The 24,813-nt window shown below is 37.3% G+C and overlaps 1 protein-coding gene across 2 annotated transcripts in view; it reads right to left on the bottom strand.

The window, feature by feature from the left end:
• LOC105749910 (NACHT, LRR and PYD domains-containing protein 12-like) overlaps window positions 1–19,050 on the bottom strand; it is a 35,313-nt gene extending 16,263 nt beyond the window's left edge. Inside the window, exons 1-6 of one of the 2 annotated variants that reach the window (XM_031962047.1) lie at window positions 18,690–19,050; window positions 15,149–15,214; window positions 12,493–14,125; window positions 6,823–6,993; window positions 2,887–3,045; window positions 2,407–2,565 (exon numbers count right to left, since the gene is read on the bottom strand). In XM_031962047.1, coding sequence (XP_031817907.1) covers window positions 2,407–2,565; window positions 2,887–3,045; window positions 6,823–6,993; window positions 12,493–14,125; window positions 15,149–15,214; window positions 18,690–18,957 — 2,456 coding nt within the window. In that variant the 5' untranslated portion in view covers window positions 18,958–19,050. The remainder of the gene's footprint in view (window positions 1–2,406; window positions 2,566–2,886; window positions 3,046–6,822; window positions 6,994–12,492; window positions 14,126–15,148; window positions 15,215–18,689) is intronic. The other variant, XM_031962048.1, reaches the window with a different exon arrangement.
• Between the last annotated feature and the right edge of the window lie 5,763 nt (window positions 19,051–24,813).

Below are 24,813 nucleotides of genomic sequence, written 5' to 3'. Positions count from 1 at the left end.
GAGTGATACTAAAAGAATAAAATTACATAGAGATAAAAAAGTTGTAACTTTCATACAAATGAAAGGAAGAACTGAAAAAGATGATACAAGTTGGAATAGAGGGCTGGCAAGCTAAAACCTTTCTCTCACTGAAAATGTATTAAATAGGGAATAACAAATATACCTGGGAAAATATAAAATCTTTTAATTTTAGACAGAAATAAGAAAGTAAGGGGATAGGGTAAGGGATAAAATTTTATAAGAGTGTGTAGATTAAGCCTTAGGAGAAGGAACAAGAGAGAAACTTTAAAAAAAATAACTAGATTAAAGTAGAAAGTCGGAGTAGAGAATAATAGGGGAATCTTAGAGGAGTAGATTAAGGAATAGAAGGGCAAAGTAGCAGGTAACAATAACTTAGATGAATAATGAGAGATATGCTAAATAGGGTGGAAATGACAGTGAGGAAAAATAGGATGGAGGGCAATACACAACAAATTAATAATAACTGAGAATTTGAATGGAATGAATATATTCATGAAATGGAAATGGATGGCAGAATGGATTAAAAATCCGAATTCAACAATATGGCACTTGCAGGAAATACAATCAAAATGAGAGAAACACATAGAGATAAAATAAAAGGCTGGAGCAAAATGTATTATATTTTTTAAAAAAAAGCAGGTATAGTAATCATGATCTTAGATAAAGGTAAAGCTAAAATACATTTAATTAAAAGAGAAAATTAGAAAAATTACATTATCACCAACTGTTTTTCAATACTGCTGTAGACTATTTAAATTATTAAATCAAATTGATATTTTATTGATATTGATATACATCATTGATAAAATAATCCCAAACACAACTATATGAGGAAAAACATAAAAACACTCTTTATATAATTCACATCAGATTTAAATATTGAAGAAATGGTCATTGTTCATAGTTGGTAAAAACAATAAAAAAAAAAAACAACTTTACCTAACTGATATATTTATTCAACACTATCCCAATTAAATTACTAGAAATTATTTTACTAAATTAGAAATTTTGGTAGAACAAAAGACCAAAAATTTCAAAGAAACTACAGAGGAAAAATGTAAAGATGGGAGATTCAGTGGTAGAAGAATGTAAACCATATTATAAGAATCTAAGTGCTTGGTGGAGTGTGAAATGGAAATTTTCAATTACTTTATATTAAAATGCTTTATATAAATAAAAACAATGTAGCCAAGATAAGAAAGGAAGCCAAAATTTGGGGAGACATTTTCATAGATAATCGCTCAGATAAGGTATAATTGTGATGGAATACTGCTGTAATAAGAAATGAGAAGCTAGTTCATTTAGAAAAACATGGAAAGAATTGGACTTATAAAGGAAGATTCTATCTATCTCTAGAGAAATGAGTGACAAACAGAAACATGTATTATATGGTCTTACATATATGTATATGTGTATATATTTATAAATGTGTATGTTTATGCTTGTGTATATATACATGTGTATGTATGTATATAAACATATTCATAGGAAGAGAAAAAATAAATAAGCAGCAGAAAATAAAAGAAAACTTTAAAGGAAGAACCAAGCAAGGTTGCTTTGAAAACAGTGGCTAGGATTTATTACATATGCTTTCATGAAATGGAAATTTCTTGCTCTATACTGAATTTTCTTTTATGCTCTACTCTGCATATGGAAATGAACCAATGTGTATGAGTATGTTTAAGAGAGCTAGATTTTAGTTCTAATATCAAGACAAATTTTCAAACAAGAAATGAGCTGTTTCAAAAGCCAGTGACTTCCCCATCCCAGGAGTCTTTTACTGGAGAGGCAGATGATCACGTTTCAGGGATATAGTAAGAATATTCCTATTGAGGGATGATTAACATGGTCACTCTCTAATGCCTCTGAGAAACAAGCATGGCCTCTGCATTTCCAATCTATAGATTTAGTGAAAAAGTACGGGCATATTTATGAATTTATTTATTGATTATGTAATACTCTTTCTTCATCAAAGCTTTGTTTTGTCTCTACCCAAGTTTTGTGCATCTTCCTCACTCTAAAGCTGAGCCCTTTAACGTAGACACAGATAAATGATTAAGCTAAACAAGTAACAACAGAAACAAAACAGGGGCAGGGTGTAGAGAGAGAAATGTTTACCATCTGATAGGGCTAGAACTAAGGGATGCTTCAACGGGGCCTCGAGACACAATTTGAGAAATTCCTAAGCAAAGACTTTCTGGTGAATTCCTCAGAAGAACCAATCCCTACAGCAATGGCAATGTGTGAGACTGGTTCCTAAACCCACCTCAAGAAGAAAGCTTCCTATCTCCTTCCTCAAACTTGTGTTCCTCTTTCGCTCCCTACTTTGTCCTTTGACCACCAAACTTAAGATGCTTACCCTAAAGAAAACTCACAGGGGCTCACCTGATTGTTTGTAGCTTGCAATCCTGTTTTGCCAAGACATTATGCAGAAGCTCTACTGTATCTTGACGAATAGGGGTAGATATCAGGTGTAAGCTTTTCAGGTTCTCAGCAGAGAAAAAATCCAGGATCTTAACAGCAAAACTTGAAAAATCAGATATTCTGAGGGAAACAGAAAACCAGAGAGGGCATGATCAAATTTCATTCTCCAAGACTGATTCACTCCTCAGGTCAGAGAAATCACAGTGGGACATCAGAGGGAAGTTGGCACTCGCTGGACAAACTGGCCCCAGAGCCTGGTGAAGAGAAGGGCCTACTGCACCAAATTCCCAGAGGAGCCAGAATGGGTAAATCCTTACCCAGACCTCAGAAAGGCAGTCTGCAGTCACCCTCCCCAAGTCCGGGTGGCTCTTACTGCTTACTGTTACTTTATGTCCCTAATCCTTGGGAGGCTCTGAAGAGAGGAAGTTTATGAAGACTCACCTTAGTACCTGCAGCTGACAGTTCTTTTTTCCCAAGGCCTCATGTGGAAGTTTCATGTCACCATCCTTAACAATTTCACCATTCAACTCCAGGCTTTTCAGACTGGGAGCAGAGAAGAGATTCTGGCAAGATGAATAAGTTACCTTGAAGTCTATCAACCTGTAGGAGACATATGATCACAATCAAAAAGGAATCTTTTTTCCTCTTCAGGATTTACTTCTTTCTTCTTTCTCTGGGAAGGAAGTCAGAGCCACCAATTCTTTATAGACACTCTCCTCTGAGAGTGCATCCTAAACACTTTAATTTCCTTAAAAACTTCCCCTTCCTCATATCTTGATCTCCGAGCCTATTCTTCCCATTCTGAACCTCATGCCTGTGCCATATTGGATCAACTACATGACATAAGAAAGCCAAGAAAATGAGATAGAATTGATCCTGATTGGGAATTATTAGGAATAACAATGTAGAAAAGGAGAGAGAAATTCCTTTGGATATCTTTTTCTTGACAAGAATAATCAGTATTTCTGGTATTTCACCACTGTAACACACAAAGGATGCACATACACACATAATTCTTCTTATTTTGAAAAATATCTATTGGTGAGCCCTGTTTTTAAAATACTTTCAATTCTAAATAAATCTCCCCATCATCCAGTTCTACAACCATAACAAAGAATAAAAGAGCAGGGAAACTATTTCCACAGAATTAACCAACATGGGATGCAAGTTTGTCAGCATATGCAGCATTAGAGATCTAAAGTCTTTTCTCTTCCAAAATGAAGAGAAGAACGTATACAGACATCTCTTATTTGGGATAATATTTGATCATAGAATCACCTATGTGCCATAGAGAGCATCCATTCATGGCTAAATAAAATGTAATCCAAGTTGTCCATTTTGTCTTTCATAATGTTCTAGAGTTATTCTTTGGTTATAAATACCTCTATTCTCCCTTGTTCTCCTAATTTGTTTATGGTATCATCCTTTATGCCCAGGTATCCAATTTTTTTTTTCAGGCCTGTATAAAATCAGATTGTTCATCATATTTTATAGAACAATAATATGCCATTATTCTCATATACCACAACTTATTCAGCCATTCCCCAATTAATAGGCATCTATTCATTTTCCAATTCTTTGCTACCACGAAAAGAGCTGTTACATTTTTGCACATGGGGGTTCTTTTTCCTCCTTTATTATTTGCTCAGGATACAGACCCAGTAATGGCACTGCTTGGTCAATGTATGCACAATTTTATACCCTTTGGGCATAGTTCCAAATTGCTCTCCAGAATGGTTAGATCATTTTGCAACTCCACCAACAATGAATTACTGTCCCATTTTTCCCACATCCCCTCCAACATTCATCATTATCTTTTCCTGTCATTTTAATCAACCTTAGAGATGTGAGGTAGTTTGATTTGCATTTTTCTAATCAAAAGTGATTTAGAGCATCTTTTCATATGATTATAGATGGCTTTAATTTCATTATCTGAGAATTATCTGTTCATATCCTTTGACCATTTATCAATTGGGGAATAATTTGTATTCTTACAAATTTGAAACAGTTCTTTATATAATTCAGAAATGAGACATTTATCAGAATCACTGAATGTAAAAATTTTTTCCTAACTTTGTACTTCTTGTTTTTGTTGGTTTTGTTTGTGCAAAAACTTTTTAATAAAATGTAATCAAAGTTTTCCATTATGCCTTTCATAATATTCTCAAGTTCTTCTTTGGTTATAAATCCCTCTCTTCTCCAAACATCTGACAGGTAAATGGTCCCTTGTTCTCCTAATTTGTTTATGGTATCATCCTTTATGCCCAGGTATCCAATTTTCTAGAGGGAATAACTTTGTGTGGAGATGTATGGGAAGTGTGGAAATCTGGAACAGAACAGCTGGCCTAGCAAAGTCAAGAGTAGTGCCAGGGACGGAATCCAATTTCCCAGAGGCTGCAGGATGGAGAGAGTAGAGAACTAGATTTTCAATAATGTCTATTTTCTCTCTTTTACTTAAGAAATTTCAGGAAGATGACTGATCTTGTTCTCATTTAATCATTGTTATGGCTAAAATTATCAAGTTTAGATCACATAATCCATTTTGAAAACAGCTAGGTGGATAGCATGCAGGGCTTAGAGTCAGGAAGACTTTTCTTGTGCTTAAATCTCGTTATAGACACTTACTAACAGAGTGACTCTAAGGAAGTCACTTAACCCTGTTTGCCTCAGTTTCCTCATATATAAAATGATCTGGAAAAGGAAGTGGCAAAGCATTTCAGTTTCCTTACCAAGAAAACCCCAAAGTTGACAGAAGGGTTCACAAAGAATCAGACATGACTGAAATAACTGAAAACCAATCCATTTTTAGCTTACTATAGTATGTAGTATAGTATTTAAACTGAACTCCTATCAAACTGTCTTCTAGTATGCAGGCTAGACTAATCAAAAAGAATTTTCCTTTATTACATTATATTTTAAGCTTAATCCAACAGAGGAATGTTATTTTCAGATTTCTGTTTATTCTTTATCTCATCCCCTGTCCTTAATTATTGCTCTGTTTTAACAACTACCAAGCAGATCTGATGCTTTATAATAAAATTTGAGGTCTTGTAAGGCCCTTTATTGGTATTTTTTTCCTATTATTCCTGAGACTGAAAATTTTGATTAACAAAATGAATTTTGTTGTTACTTTTTTTCTGAGTCTATAAAATATCTCCATGATAGCTTCATTAGTATAATATTAAAACTTAAAAATTAGTTAAGGGACCATTGTCATTTTCAACTTCTAATTATTTACATCTCTCTTTATTTCTGTAAAAATTATATTTATATAAATCTTTTTCTGTATATGAATAAACTAACTACCAGAGGTTTTCTGCTTTTTAAAAAATCTCAATGGATTTTGATCAAGCAGTAAGCATTCATTAAGTACCAGGCACTGTGTTAAGTACTAAAACAAAAGTGAAACAGTCTGTTCCCTCAAAATCCTTCTATTCTATGTATAAAGAAGAAAATTTTATACAGACAAAACATAAGGTCTTTAAAGGCATGGATCATTTCTTCTCCTGCACCCTGTACAGTACTTGGTACAAAGGAGATGTTGCTTATGGATTTCATTAAAAAAAACAACAGAAAAAATCTAAAAGGTGTTTTTAATATATTTTTCTATATAAATATATATTTTAAATGTAATAGTTCATAGTTTTATCTTAGGGATATATAGATATATATTATATGTATATACATATGTGTAATATGTGCCTAGATATATTTATATACATAATCATACATATAAGCATTTGTGTATTTCTATTTTATAAAAACACATGATTTACTGACAATTTGCAGAGGGATAAATTTTGTGCCTTGCTGTCTTACTAATGCTATAGTAAGAATATTAGATTTGGAGTCAGCCAACCTTGGTTTAAATTCTCACTGTATGATTTTATTCAACTAATGTCAGTGAGTCTTGAGTCTTTCATCTGTAAAATCAGAGGGATAGAGCTGTAAAAGCAAAGGAAGAACATCTTATTGTCCTTTCCAATTCCAAATGTATGATTCTATTATTAATTAGTTTTTTCATTGTCTCTGAGGTTTTCATAGGATACCATCATGTCATCAATAAATAGAGATAATTTCAGGTGGTTTTTTTTTCTTTTTACTAATTTGTGTACCTTTAATTTCATTCTCTTTTGTTTGTTGTTGTAATATTTCTAAAATGAACTAGTAGTAGTAAGGGCATACATCTGTTTTCCCTCTGGTTTTTTTTTTCCCTCTACTCTACTTTTCTTTATAGTACTTTCCCACTCATTTAGATTCAGGTCTATCCTTGCTTTTCCTCCTAAGATCTTTCTTTTTCATATCTCAGTTCTTTAGCTCATGTTTCCCACTCACACACTCATAGTTACCCCAGACATGGGGCCATTTTAGACTTACGTCAGTTTTTCAAGTTTACAGTTTGGATGGTTTAGTTCCTTACAAAGGTTTTCCATACATGAATCATCAAATGTTTCACTGCCCAGAGTTAACTCCTTCAGGTATGGATTCTTGCTGATCATGGAAAAAAGCTCTTGCCAAACACCAGCAGGTAAACCACAATCAAAACAACTAGAAAAAAATGAGAGAATTTGCTATTGGTATTAGTAGCAGTCAAGTTACCTCCCAATATTAATGTGTGTTCCTGTTTTTCTGAAGGGAAAAAGTGAAAAGGCCCTTCCTTGTAAATTGTAACAGTTTTCAAGGAGACTAGAAGTGACATTAGCTTGGTACTCCCAAGGCTGGTATGTCTTAGACAAACCCAAGCACTGGCTCACCGCCAGATCCATTTGGCCTTCACTCAAACTCCTGCCTTCTCCTCAACACCTTTTCTCCCTAGTTTTGTTACTCAAACCTTCCAATGCTCAGGGCAATGCTAAAACCAATATTTGGATCAGTCAGTTGAATGAAGGAGGAAGAAACCTCAAAGAATGATGGATGGGAAAGATCTTGATTCAGTTAGTTAGAATAAGAAGAGACCCCACTATACTGAAACCTCTCTATAGGGCACAGCAATTGAAGAATTTATCATAAGGCCTGATAGAATAAGAGGATAGAAAATAACTCCCAGAATGACTCAGTAGAGAGGAGATGACAATTCCGGCTAAAGTAAAAAGAGATTAAATTCCAAAGGCTTAGATAAATATGTTGAGCCCATAGCTTTCCCAACTGAAGGGGTAAGACTTTTAAAAACTTTTCTAATACTGCTCAGGCTTCATTTTTATTTTGTTTTCTGTCATTTTCCCCTTCCACGGCACCTTTAGAGTCTTTGTTTTTCTCTAATTGCACTGGGAGTTATGTATTACTTTCCTAGATATGCCACTTGGAAATGGTCCCAGAAATTTTAAGCCACTTATCATAAAGAAAAATTGGAGAAGTATAATATACATGGAGCACTGTGGATACCAGGAGTATAGAATACAATCTTCTTGTATCCATTTTCCTTTGTCTCCAGAATCTCATTAATGCTTCCACATAGTAGATGCCTAATAAATGAAATCCACACAAATGAAGGAATCAAAATGGGACAGACGAATATAAAAGGAGAAGACAGACCAAAGATCTTAAGAGGAAGAAAACTCAAGAACCTTGACCATATGTGAAGCAGACTGGGAGAGCTTAATGGAATAGTAGCTCAAGAGACATAAAACAACCACAGGAGAAACATTGATCACAGGTCATGAAAGGGTACCATCTATTATGTGAAAAAGCTCATAGGTTTCAATCAAGAGGGACTAAACAAGGCAGAATCCTATATGATCAAGCAAAGTGCTTCCAGGTTCTGAAAATTTTAAGGTCTCAGGGGAGAGGAGGAACAAAAGCAAACTTTGGGAATTAAACAGAAGAGTTAGGAAGAGTTGAGAAGAACTTAGAGAGATAGCAGGGAGGGAATAAGGAGGAGTAGAGTCTCTACTTGATTGATCAGGCTCCAGATTTGTCTTAAGATATGCTAATCGTAACAGTCTCAGAAGTTAGTCTATCTCTACCTGACAAAGGAAACAATATGGGAAGATTAAAGTTAAAAATTAAAGTTCAAGTTCCATATCAAAAGCATTATAATCCGGTTCCATCATCATAAATTAAAAAGGGCACCAGGATAACTAAACATGCCTGATTTTATACATCAAAAAAAGAAATTATACAGGAACAGATGATTCTTAGATTCCTCCACAGAGAGCATGGAACCACTGCAGGATATTAATAGTTTCAGAGAGAAACAAGAATTGTGAAAGAAGACTTTGTTTACACAGCAGATATTAAGAAGAAAAGAAAATTTTGATAGAAAAGAAAGACTTGAATATAGCCATGAGTCTCTTCCAAGAAATAAAAGAAAAACTAATTGGTAATACAAATATACAGAAATGAGGAGTAATTGGAAGAAGAGAAGCAAAAAGCAATAAAATTAAAGACAATATGATTTACATAACAAGAAAACATATTGACTTCAAAAATAATATCAGCAAAGTCAACTTAGTTAATAAAGCTCCCAGAAGACTTCAAAAAATTTGAACTTCAAAATGCAAGGAATACTATAAGAAAACTATTCTGTTAAGACTACAGAAATCAGTCAACAAAAAAATCTATAGATCACTTCCAGGACACAAACAACTACAAAAACAAAAAGAGAAATTCTTCAATGACTAAGACAAGTACATTGAAATATTAAAGAAATTAAATTTGAATAACAATATATTATTCAGGACTCAAAATGCAGAAAGGAATGGAATAATGGGATGTAAAAAGCAAAAAGAATTCAAGATTCAACATAAAGTGATTTCGTCTGCAGATCAAAACTTAATCACCAATGAAAAATATACAAGTTTTTCAATAATTGAAGCACCGGAAGGAATCCTCTAAGAAAGAAAAGTGGGAAAAAAGATTAATTCACACAAATTCACATAGTTAGTGAAAGACAAAACTAAGATGATATCCTAGGTCCAATGTGATTTGTTCTGGTATTCACCAAGGCCTTTATAATACTCACTCTTCTCCCTGATACACCAATATACAGAGTTATTCTTGGTTCACTGCTGCCTTAGTTACTTTTCATAACTTGGTCTTCTTTGGTCTATAAAGCCTGGTGCCATACCTCAGTAATCAACTGCAAACTGTGATTATGCTTCCAGACTTCTCCTACTTCAATAATTTGTGAGACAAAGTACTGTGTCCAGCATTAAGAAATTTAAACTCATAGGCAGGAATGAGGAGACTATTCAACTCTCTTATCCAGTGGCCCTAACTTTCCTATCCACCTGAAAGCTCAGGAAGGACATGTAGCTTCTCTAGGTTTATACAAAAGCTCCTCTTCTATTCCCAGCTCTGGAGCTTCTATAAACCAGCCCCCAGAATCCCCAGCAACTACTTCCCTGCCCCATAAGCTTTTCAAACAATGAGAACTACTTCTTTCCTCTTTGCTGTTAAAATAAATAAATAAATAGATAGAAAGCATTTATATAAGGCTTTAAGGTTCACAAAGCACTTTACAAATATGACCTCATTTTATCCTCACATTCCTGGAGCATCTTTGTCCTTCCCACAGTCACTAGTGCAAGGGAGAATATCTTATTTAGAATCCAGCCAAGGACCTGGAGAGCAAGCTCTTAGCACTAACAGTCACACAATGAGTCCTACTCTCCCTCCCTTCTGTTCTTCCTGCTCGGCCCCCCTCAACCAGGAACATTTTTAAAGCTTCCAAAGCAGAGAAGTGATGCCACATTATCACTTACTCCCCTAGCTGAAGGCTCTCAAAAAAGGGACCATCTGTAACACACACCAGAGATAGGATTGTTTCTGGACAAAAAGGGAAAGCTGCTAGACAGAGACCTGGAAATTTGTATGACCACACCTGCACTACCTCCTGCCCAGTTTCTTCTCTTCCTTCTCACTCTGCAGGATTTCAGAGGCCCAGTGTCCTTTAATTCATCTCAGCCCAGAATGTCTCCCTGGCTTTTCTTTCTTTGGGGACAGAGAATTTGGGGACCAAAGAGCCAAATGCCGGGTCTGTTGCACTTTGCCCTTCTTTGTGCCAGTGCAGCAAACTACGGTATTGTCTTTTTCACCATTTATGTGAGAAACCCACAGATGACATGCTGGTTTGAATTAGTGTCCAGGTTTTATTTTTTCCTGGCAGAGACAAAAATATTATCCATTGGGGAGCTCTTTTACAATTGCAATTTAAAGAGCCAACAGCATTAGGCTTTTTGGTTCCCAAATTCTCTGTCCCCAAAGAAAGAAAAGCCAGAATGACATTCTAGGCTGGTCCTATGGCCAAAGCTGAAAGAAAAACATTGGGCTCCCTTATAAGAAAGATCCATAGTTCAATCTGTCTGCAAAGAGCCCAATAAAGGCTTCAAGACACAAGAAACACATGAATCAATCCAAATGCTTTATGTGATAATAGAAATAAAAATTCACATGAAAGCCTAGCCACCATCTAAAAAGTAATAATTTTTTAAATAATTATTTTCAGAAACCAAGTTCAGTTTGATACTTAGAGGATAAGATTTTTTTGTAAATCCCTTTTAAATATATATAAAACATGTATCCAGTATTCAGAGTTGAAATGGCTACTAAAACATAGCTGGGAATGTTTTGAATTCATATTATACAGCAGTATTACCCCTACACAATTCTAGACTTTGTGTAATGATGATAGATGACATCCAAAGGCTTTAAACTTTCTTATTTCTTCTCTAGATGATATGTTTTACTTATCATGCTCAATAATGACATATGAAGTACAATAATATAATAGTATTGCTGTGAAGTGTATTATTCTATTACATATTCACAAGCAAAATACTACACATTTTTCTCATATACAAAAATTATATCAAATTGACATTGTATCAAAATTTATTTTAGACCTTCATTTTATGTTTTCAAAGTGTGAATACTTTGAAAATCATAGTGTAGGATAAAAGTTCTTTTTGAAAGAGGCCAAAAGGACCAACTTACATTAACTATTAATCTTTTTTAAGGCAAGGCTCCTCTTTTGGGAGTCAGTGTTAGAATCCGTTATTTCCAATCATTTTAATAGACTCCTATATGAGGGAGGGAGCATACTCAAATGTTTAAACAATAATTAAAGTGCTTTCAAGTTTTTTTATTTCAAATTTTAGTTAGTAGGATTGAATTTAAACATGGTATTCACCTGTAGTATGTATTAATAGTTTTTATATGAAGTGAAATATTTTATAAACAAAGTATATTGCATCTACATATTTTTTAAAAAAAGGAACTGAACTGCAAAGTAAATGAGAACATGAGAAATTGTACTCAAAGTTAACTGCTAATAATAAAGCTGAAAAATTAAATTTATTGTACTTGAATGAATATACTTAGACAGGTCATAGTTACTTTGATTTTATTGTCTAAATAAGGTCTCCTGAAAAATGTATTTGATTGTAATTCATGATATTGGGCTTTGGGGACCCTCACTGGGATGCAAGGGTTCATGATACGTAACTTAGGTTGATTATTTTATAGAATCATCTATACCAATTTCATAATTTAAGTGACATTTAGACAAAACTCACAATTATCTATTTTGCAAACTACCAATTTATAGTACTTTGATTTATAGCAGATACCTATTTCTCATTTTATAAAAAATAACTTGATTAAGATATATGTGTTTTGTAAATCTCTTATTTTCCTTATACTTATTTCCTACTTTATAGAACATTCTTTCGGAAAAATTAACACACAAAATATGGCACCATGTGTTTTCTGTAGACTAATATCTCTTGGAAATAGATATGTCATAGAATAATTGTACACTTTTACTCAAATTTGAAACAGTGATAAATTAAGTATTTATGCTAAAATTAACAACTGCAGGGACTCAGATCACCATTAAACATACATGAGTGCACAAGACTTTTCATTTAAATAAGTATGACAACTTATGGTAACAAGGTGTCATTAAAGATATTAGTTTTAGCATATTTTCTGTAAACATACACACTTAGAGGACATTCTGAGAAATGTGATAATCATGTAAATTTTTCTCTAATAAAATTTAAATAATAAAGTGAAAAAAAGAAAGAAAGAAATGAAGATACTCACAAGTATATTTTTCTTGCACTATAACAATGCTTAATGCAGAAAGCTGCATTCAGGGCATCATACTGGTTGTAAACATGTACTTTAATTTCTTGGATGTTATCTAGCACCTGTGTTACAAGCTCAGAATCTTGAGTCTCATATAAGTGAGAATAAAATTCTGGGAGATAAATCATAGAAAAATCGTTTTGTTCATTTATTTTGGATTCTCCCTGAGCCCACTGCAGTAACTGTGACTTGATTTTCGGTGACATTCTGCATCTGAATTTTCTCTCCAGCTCCTTTGCTGTCTCTACGTTTAGGAAGCCAAACAGGAAGCGGACCACCAGAACCACAAAGCTGGAATTAAGCCCACTACACTCCTCCAGAAGTTCTCCGACACCTGGGATGGAGGCATCAGAACTCTTCATCCCTTCTTCCTCTGTGCTCATCACATAGAACATGGCAGCAAAAAACTCTTGGAAACTCAAGTGAATGAAGCTGTAGCAGTTTTCACAGTCACTGTCTTTCTGGAAAATGTTCATATCTAAGAAGGCAGAGACATCACCCACCTCCAAGGTATTCCTCCTGAGGTCCTCCTCCTCAAACAGCACTTTCCTGTCCCAGATCCCCTCAGCAGCCAAGCGACACAGACCCCTCAAGTGCTGAGGGATGAAGTTCTTGTCATCAGGGATGATTAAATTGGAAAGATAACACATGTAGAGGGCAGTGGTGGTTTTCAAAGCCTGGACAGGATCTTGTCCCTTCTCCATCTGCTGTTTCAGGCAAGTGCAGACAATCCAGTTCATCAGGGGAACGGAGCACATAGTGAGTAGTGTGCCATTGCCTTTTACTAAATGAAAGGCTTTTCCACCCAAATGTTTATCTCTGAAAAATTTGCAGAAATACTCCTCCCTATGCTGCACCGAGAAGCCCAGGATCTCCACATGACGTGGACTCTCTAACAAAGGACAAAATTTCCCCAGAGCAGTGAGTCTTGTTGTGAGCAACAAGCAGGCTTCAGGGAGCAAGGTTTTCCTCAGTAAGCTGCTCAGCAAGATGGATACTGGCTCCTTCTGCTTCCAGTCTTTGCATAGATCATATCTGTGCTCGTTACAAGGGAATTTCAGTTCATCTAAACCATCAATGATGAACAGAAGTCTCTCTGGCTGGGACATGATCTCTGTCATGGGAGCCTGGGGGCCAGGCCAGTCATTGGCAATTAAATCAGCAAAACTGATTTCTCTCTCTCCTAATGGGTTCAGTTCTCTGCAGGTGAGATAGAAAACATAGTCGAACCTCTCCTGGAAGAGGTTTCCTTCTGCCCAGTCCAACATCACCTTGCTGGCCAGGGTGGTCTTCCCAATACCAGCAGCCCCCTGCAGCACAACAATGCGTGGTTGGATACCTGTCTCTTTAAAAGGATCAAATAAAGATACTGTCTCTATAAGTTGCCCTCGTTCCTGCATGAACTTAGTGTGTTCCCCTCCACGGATAAGGAGCTCGTGATGCTTCTGTTCCTTGTAACGATAACCTCGAAGAAGCAGCAGCTCTGTGAATCGGTGGTGAAAGAGCTCATGCTCCCCAGGACGAGAATTCCTCTCCTTCATGAGCTGGAATTTCTCTTTCATTCGTTTTTGGTACTTACTTCTTTCATCTAAAGTCATAACAAACAAAACAGAGATATTCAGGGTTATATTTGCTGGGGGGGGGAGGTCTTTAGGAAATGTCCCTGAGATCATGACTAGGGCATTACTGTTCCCAGAGTCCACATAAAGGTGAAGTTGTACCCCCTGGGTTTGCCCTCTCCTCAATCTGGTGTCCAAGGGAAGCCCCCAAACTTGCCTGCACCTCAGGTTAAGCATCTTTCTGAAACATAAACACAGCCCACATCAGAAGCCTCAATGTCTCTGTCTTGTTCACAGGACAATGACTAAGATTAGAAAACATTTCAAGTCCTTATTTGTCCATTCACAACAATGTAATCTTGGGAAGTGCCAAACCATCACCCCAATATGGACAGAGGGTAGATCTTCAGTTTCCCGTGTTTTCCGTACATAAATGTATAAAATCTCCATCAGGAAATTTCCTTTCAACACTGAAATTTCATAAATGTGTTTCCCTTTCTCTTCTCTATTTCACATTCAGAGCTACAGTATAATCATTCATTTGGAGAGGCATTTGTTTACAACTGAAGTGAACTGAAGAGGAATTGATCAAATTTCCTCAATTTTAAAATCCCTGAACTCAAGGAGCCCTCATTTCAATTTCTAGAATAAAAGAATCTAAATTAGTGCAACATTGTCTTTAATCTCCTGATTAAGTCAACATCTCATCTCAAATCTGCTTCTTCTCTTAAGTGTTGATCATGTCACTCTTCTCATCAATAAACTCCAGCACTTTTTATTAATTCTAGCAACTATACAGTGTGGATCTGAACTCTTAACTCTATTACTAAACAGTATTTTGCCATCTTGTTTTCCTAAAAGGTATATTATCTGTTTTGTCCAAAAAGACTTCAATTAATTAAATGGTTAGGGAATAATTCCAGATTCCTTTGACACATTCCCTTACATTTTACACATGGGGCACCGTTAATGGACAATTTAAGATCCAGATTAACATGGTAAAAATGAGCTGAGCTTAATTTTACCTACAGCCAGTTCTGTCATCCACCTACCTTTCCCTTCTTGGTGCTTTCTCGTGTTTCTTGTATTTGTTTTCAGTCTTGGCCCTTCTGTAGGATCTAGAATAGAAATGGATATGGCGATGAGCCTAAGAGGGGATCATTACTCTTCTGTTTAATGACTTAGATACTTCTACAGAGATGACTATTTAGGGCAAAAATAAAAAAGAGAATAAATAGAGGTTATGGTTACTGTAGTAGAGACAATCAGTATTGGGTACAATAAACAACCTGACAGGTGTTGGTGATCCTATCTTCAGGGTCTTTGCCCATGGTCATACTTTCACCTGCAGGGAGGGTTTTTCTTGTCTCCTACCTATTATTAGGCCCTAGGTATCTTAATATCAGATGTTAGGGAAGGGACATTTGAATTTTTAGAAGATGTAAAGTCCAGGTTCTCAAACTACAGCCCGAGGGCCAGATTCAGCAGCTGAGGAAGATTATCCCCCTCACCCAGGGCTATGAAGTTTCTTTATTTAAAGGCCCACAAAACAAAGTTTTTGTTTTTATTATAGTCCAGCCTTCCAACAGTCCCAGGGACAGTGAACTGGCCCGCTATTTAAAAAGTTTGAGGACCCCAACTATACCATTAAAATTTTATTTTAAAAAATTCAGATGTTTTCTTTATATAATACTGCAAAAGAAGCTGTGGCTTAAACTCACAACCCTCAGCTTGAACTTATGCTGTGCCATCAGCACTCATTTTACTTTATTTTTTGTTTTTTCCTTACAAAAGACATTTGGGCTTATTGAATTGGCCAATATGGGCAACCACAAACGTGGAACATACTCTGTACCCTTTAGAAGTTACAATTTAACCTGAAAAATCAGAAATGCACCCATAAAAAGAACAGTAAACCAAGTAATCACCAAGTATTTATTAAGCACTGACTGTGTGCTAGGCATACTAAAGGCATGTAGACTTCAGAGGACTGAGAGATCCCTGCGGGCTGAGAGTTACAGAAGAGTTCATGAAGGAGGTAGGGCCTGATCTCAAGGGAAGGGGAGGATCTTCTGTATTGCTCAGGTTGAGGCAAGTAAAGAATCTAGGACTCTCTTATCTACAACTCATTAGATGCTTGGCATAATGTTGCTATCCTTTTGGTTCTTGTCTGAATTCTAAGTAAATAAATGAAGAATGTTAACTTTTTTGGAATTAAAGATTAATATAAAGTGGGCAAAATAAATCCACACACACCAGGGTCCTTAGTGGAAGTTTTAAGTGCACACAGAGCTTGTGGTTTAGACCTTAGTTTCCAGGTAAGGCTGTACGGGGGTACACTGTGAAGACCCTCTTGCAGGGATATGGCCTTATGCCCTAATTATGACTTGAAACTTTACAATAACAAGTTGAGCAATAGCTAAAAAACTGCAGGTGTTAGGTTGTCTAGAATGGACATTCCTTTAGACTTCTCCCAACTCTTAATTAGCATTTAAGTACTTCTTTTAAAGGCAATTTATTCTTGTATTTTTGGGATAAATTTCCAAGTTTGGAGTGTAAAACTGGACTCCCCCAAACAATGGAAGAAAAAGTTAAAGCTAAAAACCATTACATTGAATTCCCAATCCCTATATTTATGCCCACCTGCATTTTTGATTTCCTTCACAAGCTAATTGTACAATATTTCAGAGTTTGATTCTTTTTGTACAGCAAAATAACGTTTTGGTCATGTATACTTATTGTGTATCTAATTTATATTTTAATGTATTTAACATCTACTAGTCATCCTGCCATCTAGGGGAGGGGGTGGAGGGTAAGAGGTGAAAAATTGGAACAAGAGGTTTGGCAATTGTTAATGCTGTAAAGTTACCCATGCATATAACCTGTAAATAAAAGGCTATTAAATTAAAAAGAAAAAAAGAAAAAGTCAAAGGGTGGGGCTCTTGCTTTTAGGGACCTATTTAATTTTGTGTTTTGTAGGTTATCTTTTGCACTTCTTTACTGACACTTTGTCAGATGAGTGATGCCCTTTCTTTTTTCTTTTTTTTTATTTGATAGTCTTTTATTTACAGGTTATATGTATGGGTAACTTTACAGCACTGACAATTGCCAACCTCTTGTTCCAATTTTTCCCCTTTCCCCCATCCCCTCCCCCAGATGGCAGGATGGCCAGTAGATGTTAAATATATTAAAATATAAATTAGATACATAATAAGTATACATGACCAAACCTTTATTTTGCTGTACAAAAAGAATCAGACTCTGAAATATTGTACAATTAGCCTGTGATGGAAATCAAAAATGCAGGTGAGCAAAAATAGAGGGATTGGGAATTCAATGTAATGGTTCTTAGTCATCTCCCAGGGTTCTTTCACTAGGCGTAGCTGGTTCAGGTCGTTACTGCTCCATTAGAATTGATTTGGTTGATCTCATTGCTGAGGATGGAGTGATACCCTTTCTTGAGCAATCTTAGAAAACTCTTTTTTGCTTTTTTTTTTCAGTCTGAATATCTGTTTTTTGTGGTCACTACTATCCCACACAGGCTGAACTGATCTGAGACACCACTTCAGAACTTCACTGGACCATTCTTATTCTCACCTGTTTCTTCTTTCTTCCCTGATCCAGGGTACCTGAATATCAGGTCCCAGAGGGAGTGGGCATCACATGTAGAGAACATGGTCCAGTCTCAAACTCTCTGAATGACTATGGCCCATTCAGATTATTTGATGAAGCAAAATTCTCTCTCATCCCTACTATGGCTAATGTCACCAGATCTGCTTTTTGCAGATTATCTTTCATTTTAGAAAAAAAAATAAAAAAGGAACTTACATCCCTGCTCTCTACTCAGCAAAGACTCCAGTAAATCTGATACAATACAGAGCTCTAATCATTCTCTTCCTGGGACGTTTTCCTTCTGCTGATAAAATATCTAGTCAAAGTCCGACCCACTTAATTTCATCTTCTCCTTTCTCCACACCTCCCTTTTCTTCTTTCCTCAATCACACCTGAAACCTCTATTACTTCTATTCTCCTATTTTCCACCCTCTTCCTCTCTTTAATTTCTTCCCTCCCCTCCTGATCATTCTCATGCCGCCAGCACTCTCTCCCCTTGGCCCAGACGCTCATCCTCTATATTGACAGGGAACAGTTAACTGAATTCCACTTCTTCCATCTTGATTGTTGGGGAAAAAAAACATTGAGGTGACCCTTCTTCCCTTTCTCAGCCTTATGTCAAGTCTCCCAATAGGTTCCTCTAATCCTGAAATCAAACATCAGCAATCAATGAGTCTAAGTATCTTTCACATCCCACGCTTTGAGCTAAGTGCTGGAGACACAAAAATCAAATGAAATACTTAGTGTCTGCAATGAAGAAACTTACATCCTTTAGAGGGAAACTACCTGTTAAGGACAAAATCTATACAGAAGGAAGGCAAGGTAATTTTAGCGTAGGAGAAGCCCTAGAAGAGATCCCCGGGAAAGGAAGCAAGAAGGGAGGGAGGGACAAAGGAAGGAAAGAGAAGGAAGGAAGGGTCCAAGTGTGCAGGGACCTGGGAGAGCTCATTGGTCGCGGTGAGTCCGCAGGCGTGTCCTTACCCAGCAGTCCTTCCTGCCTGGCTCGCTCCCACAGCTCCCGCAGGCCCATCTTCTCCAAGATACTCAGAGCCAGCTCCCAGGCGTCCGGCTCCCCAAAAGTACTGACCAGGAGCTCGGCCAGTTCCGTTCTATCCGCCCCCTCCACTCTGCCCCGCGGGATGCACCGCCCGGAGGGCTCATCCTTTAGATACAGCTTGAATTTCTTCAGCTCCTCCGGCGTCAGGTGCTCCAAGTACCGAACCAATCGGCAGCGGATACCCTCGGCCATCCCGCCCCCTCGCCCCTTTTCTGTGCCTCGGCTCCAGCCTGACCCTCTTTGGGGACGTTATGTGTGTCCGTGGGGAACCTAGGTCACATCATTCGACCTCCTACAATTTGTTTCTTCTTCGGTGGCAGGAATGGCCTCGGGGCTCACTTCGGGTTTCCTATTTAGTCCTCCCGGCGCCCGCTGCTTCAAACACCATCCATCCTTCCCCCACCTTTCCCCTCCCGGGTTCCCGGGCTTTTCGGGCAGCTCTCCAAGTCCGACCCCGCCTCAGAGCACTTGGGTCTAGAGTAAAGAGGAAGCGGAGGAGCTGCGATCCTGGGGTCAGTGCTTTTGGCACTCAGGAAGCCCCGCCCGCCGGAGCACGGAGTGAAGCCGCAAGACTGGGTCCCGCCCGCGGGCCTCCGGTTTTTCCTCACGCTCAGACCCAACAAACTTTAAAGAGCAGCCAGATTGGACGCAGGACCCGGGCTTTTACTTTTTTTATTTTTTTATTATTTTTTTTATCCATCTCCTAATGGCGCGGACGTTCTCAGCCGCGGGATTCAGGAGTCCGGGTCCGTGAGAAGGGGACTGGAGAGGGGAGCCCGTGCCACGGCGCCAGCCCAGGTATATATCCCGTCTTCCCTTTCTGCAACTGAGCCTCCGATCTATGCTGACTTACTGCCTTGTAATCAGAGGGTCTGGATTCACATTTCACCTATGACAATTACTGTCTGTTTCCTTTCGGTAACTCACTTGACCTCAGCATCAGTTTCCTCATTTGTAAAATACTGGAAAGGAGTTAGACTCAATGACCTCCGCAGTCCCTGCCTTTTTCCATATGATATTTGTGAAGCACTTTGCACAAAACCTGTCACTCAGCGGGCTTATAATAAATGTTTATTGGATTAAATTACGAGACGCTTCCTAAATGCTTGCTCCCTCCCCCACTTTCCTTTCAGCTCTGCATCTGTGTGTCAACGATCAGTTAGTTCCTTCCTTGAAATATAGATCAACCTGTTTTCTCTTTGATGATGGATATGCTTCTAATTCTGTATATTTCTCTAACTGCTGTAAATAATATTTCTAGAATGAGGGAGGAGATTAACCTTCGAATTGACCTTTGAAGGAAGGAATCTTCAGTATTTAATGTAACAAGAACTGCTAACAAACCAACGTGTGTATAACCTAGAAATTACCTCCCTGGGGATTTTGACTTAAGTGAATCTAGCAAACTGAAAGGCAGGAACTTTGTTCTTTTTTTTTTTTTTTTGAAGTCCGAAGGACAAGAATTATTTATTTTAAGCTACATTGAAAGAAGTCTGTTGCCAAGGACCAGTCAAGTTATGTATTTAGAACCATCATATCAGCAGATTGGTCACTATGTGAACAATGCTTTGGACATGGTGGTACATGAAACAGATAAAAATATAAAATGGCACTCGGTCTTATAGAGCTCCTTTCTATTTCCAAAAAATTAGTGTCAGACTTTTGAACAGAAGATAAGTGTTATGAATCACTCAGTGTTGTTTATACATATTAATTCAACTCTTGTCCATTTAACATGGGATTATTTTCCTACAGCTAAATCATTAAATAGTTTTCTACTCTGTTAAGTAAATTTGATTAGATGAATTTTGATGTTCCTTCCAGTTCTAAATCTAAGATTCTATGATACTAAAATAATTACCATATTAATGTTTATTTTTTGAATTTGTTTGTTTGGAGACTGAGCTTATTATAGAAGCGTAGCTACTACTCCACTGGCTTGATCCCAGTTCTGATTAGTTGTAAGGACTGCCAAGTATTTTCCAGAGCTGGTATCCACTTTGGATCCTTTGGTATCCACTTGATTTACCCAACACTTACAGCTATACAGCTGTAAGACATTTTGCCAAACAAATTAAACCAGATTACTGGTTGGAAGGAACCTTGATGGTTATCCAGTCCATATTGTAATTACAAGAGAATTTCCTCTAACAGAGTCCTGACAAGTCATCAGTAACTCTACGTTTGAAGACCTCCTTTGTTGGGAACTAGGAGATTGTCCCACCTGTCAAATCTTAATTTCCCTGTATGAAACTTTTCCCCATTCTCGTAATTCTGCCTTTGGGGAAATCAGGGAATTATAGAATTGTAGACTTTGAAGGTACATTAAAGCTTAATGATAGTCAAAATTTTAACTTTAGCTTTAAGAAACAGAATTTAGTACTGCAGATAAAGCTGAAGTTACTAGATTTGATATTCATCTATCTAGGATTTTAAGAGTCTCCTTACTTAGTCCTACATATGAGAGTGTGGATGGCATATTGTATCCTATCCCCACTAGAAGGTCTTCAGATTTCTTTTTGAGTTGTAATTCATATCTGGAGAAATTAATCACTAGAGGAAAGTTCAGAATCAGCAGAATATTTATTCTGCATGGTAATATCATTATGGTAACGTGTGTAGCTGATGTTTTCCAACTAGTCTACTGTACTTACATTGTATGTTCACTCCATCTTCTCATTTATGTTTTTTGAAGGTCAAGCATGCAAAAAAATGATGAGGAAAAGTCATGACAAACATTTTGGAAAGGGCATGTTGGAATTTCAATTTTGAATATACTCATCAAAAATAAGCATCTTATTTTTTTCCTTTGATTTTTTTTTTAGTGAGAGGACAGGCAAAGAAAGTAGGTGACAATGGTGCTATACAATACAAGGTATACAATATTAAACAGTCTGAGTCATTTAGTGGTCATCAACTTTATCATAGCTTAACAACCAAAACAAAAATGAAAGATTTGGCAAAAAAGATTGAATTCTATATCATTCTAAAAGAGCCAAATGGAAATAGGTAATAAAAGATTATGCATAATACATATGACAGTTTAATTTCTTAGACAGCAAGAAAAAAAAGAGCAAAGTCATTTTCCCTGCCCCTAGAATTAGTTTAACTACCTGATTCATTTTAGCCCATAGTTTATGCTCAGAACATCCCCATCAGCTCCTGCCTGAGCATCCCTCTATTATGGGATATGAAAGTAATGAAATATTATTGTTCTGAGAAATATGATAAACAGACTGATTTTAGGAAATCCTAGAAAGATTTATAAGAACTGATGAGGAATGAGACAAGCAGAACCAAGAAAACAAGTTATAATGTCCAGGCTAGCTCCTTGGAGGGCCTCAGGTTCAGAGTCAGGATCAATCAAAGTCCTTGGTCTTTATGGAGAGAAGCGAAGGAGGCAGGCAAGCTTCCTGAGGCTTGACAAAGATGATTCCTGGACTCTGGAGTCTGGAGCCTTAAGTCTCTCTCCTCCTGGTCCTGGGGCAGAGTGATTCTGACCTCTCTTTCTCAGCCCTCCAATCCTTGCCTATGATTACCTCACCACCACACATTCAGCAAGCACCAAGGGTGAGGAGAGCCAACACATCACCATCTCATCTAAATGAATGTATATAGAGCCATTATCTCACATTGAATAGGTAAGTAGCCTTAAATGCTGTGCTGTCTGATTCAAGTACACGTTTTCAGAATTCTGGCCTGCTACATCTCCTGCTTTCTTTTGTTTTAGAACACAGGTGATCACGCCCCTCCCGCCCCCCACTTCTCAGGAAAGGGGGTAGAAACACCAAAAAGACGGTGATCACACCCCCCTGACTTCTCAGGAAGAGAGATGAAAAACACCAAAGGGAAATGGGGAGTCAAGCCAGATATTGCTAGTGGGTTTCTGGGCTGAAGGGTCTTACTAGAAATAGGTGTGTACAAACCCATCAGCATGGGAGATATTACACAAACACATAGCAATAAAGCACAGCCTAGCCGTGATGACTCTCCCCACAACTGGTGCAGGCTCAAAGTGGTGTAACAAACATGAATTGTACGTGCAAGTAGTGATATGACAATATGAATCAACATTGTATTGTAAAAGATTTCCAGAAGTCCTAGAAGGAGGGTATGTAAACAACAATCACACATACGCCTCCTTCAGCAGCCAAGAGATCGTCCAAAACCAATATTGTCCATTACTTCACGTGTCAGGAAATCCAATAATTCATGAGGGTTTTCAAATCCTGCATCAGTCTCATTAATAATTTTTGATGCCCATGAGTCAGTGGCCATAACTGCCACGCTCTTTCAGTGGTGGGCACAGTCAGCAATGGAACCACCCAATGTTTCTTGGGTCTTCTCCTTCATTTCAAGGGTCTGTTCCGTCTCTCTCCAATGGACAAGGTGAATACGTCTCATTGGCATCCATCTGATTCCTTCTCTATCTGTAGCGATACAAACAAACCCTCTCCCCCAAGCAGTTAACCTATCTGGTCCCTTCCATTCACCACTTTCTAGGTCTCTCTACATCACCGTGATTGCTCCCACTGGACACTGCCCTTCCAGTGGGTAATAAAACCTGTCTGCCAGAGCCAGTGCATCTTTTGTCAAAAATCAAGAAGTTAATAGTTTAAAGAGCTAAATTTAAAAGTTCTCTAGAGTCACCTGTGGCTCCCCCTTTCTTTTGTTTCAGAAAGAGCATCTTAATGTCTCAAGAATGTTCTCTTCTCTACTATTTCCTGTCCTTGAGGATTAAAAGGTATGGCAGTGGTGTGTAAAATCTTATGCTGTGCACAAAAGTATGCAAAACATTTAGAAGTATATGCAGGTCCATTGTCTGTTTTTATTGTTTGTGGCACACCCATAATTGCAAATGCTTATATAAGGAATTCAGTGACCACTCGGGCTGTCTCTTTTGCTGCTAGTATTGCAAAAGTGTCTGAAAAGGTGTCTATTATAACATGGATAAAAGAAAGACGACCCAAAGATTTATAATGGGTCACACCCATTTGCCAAATTTCATTGGGTCTCAAACCACGAGGGTTCTTCCCTGGAAGGAGCATAGGAGCGTGGAAAGGAATGCAAGCTGTGCAGCTTTTACTCTGCTCCTAGCTTCCTCTCTTGTTATTCCAAATTGTAAACGTAAAGCGCGAGCCACCTGATGATATTTAGAATGAGATTCTTGGGCTTCCTGAAATAAAGGATTATTGGCCAACATAGTTAGAAGGCTATCTGCTTTTGAATTACCATCAAAAATAGGACCTGGAAGTCCACTATAAGAGTGGACATGGAAGATATAAATCTTACCTGGATGCTTTCTTACCTGCTCTTGAAGTTCCTTAAAGAGCTGATATATATTGGAAGCTACAAATTTTATTTTGGCTGTGGCAATTCTTTGTACCACACCTACTGAATAGGCTGAATCAGATTATATATATATATATTATATATATTATATATATTATATATGTTTATATCTCCTGGATAATAAGTAAGAGCTAGAATGATTGCATATAGTTCATTCTGCTGAGTGGACAGAAAAGGAATTCTTACTACTCTCTTTATAGTTAAGTCAAGAGAGTATACATCACACACAATATTATGTTTGGATGCATCTGCAAAGATAGTTGGTCCTTTAAGAAGAACTTAAAAAACCTTTTCTTCAAGAATCCATTGCCAATTATGTAATAGTAGGGATATCTTTAATGGAGACCCATGTATAAAATTTGGAGCCATGGCTAATAAAATTTGTCACTCTGGGATGGTTTCACAGCATACATTAATTTGTGCATTAGTATAAAAAGTATATATCTTCTTAGGTCTTATCCCAGATAATTGTAGTGCTTGCTTAATGACCTGTAATAAAATTCTAGCCACAAGCACTGGGTAAGGAGTAAGGTTTTGTTCTGGTTGTGCTGGGAGGTTCACGCACTCTATCACACTGTCTCCTTGATGAAGGACTGCTGTGGGTGCCTCTTATGTAGCAAAAACTGATATTTCCAAGGGTTTTTGAGTGACTTTTTCAACCACATTGGATAAAGCCAGTTCAACTTCTCTCAAAGC

The sequence above is a fragment of the Sarcophilus harrisii genome, chromosome 3, assembly GCF_902635505.1.
Source record: "Sarcophilus harrisii chromosome 3, mSarHar1.11, whole genome shotgun sequence".
NCBI lineage: Eukaryota > Metazoa > Chordata > Mammalia > Dasyuromorphia > Dasyuridae > Sarcophilus > Sarcophilus harrisii.
Note: the sequence above shows the minus strand (reverse complement) of the source record. Positions and strands in the feature narration are given on the sequence as shown.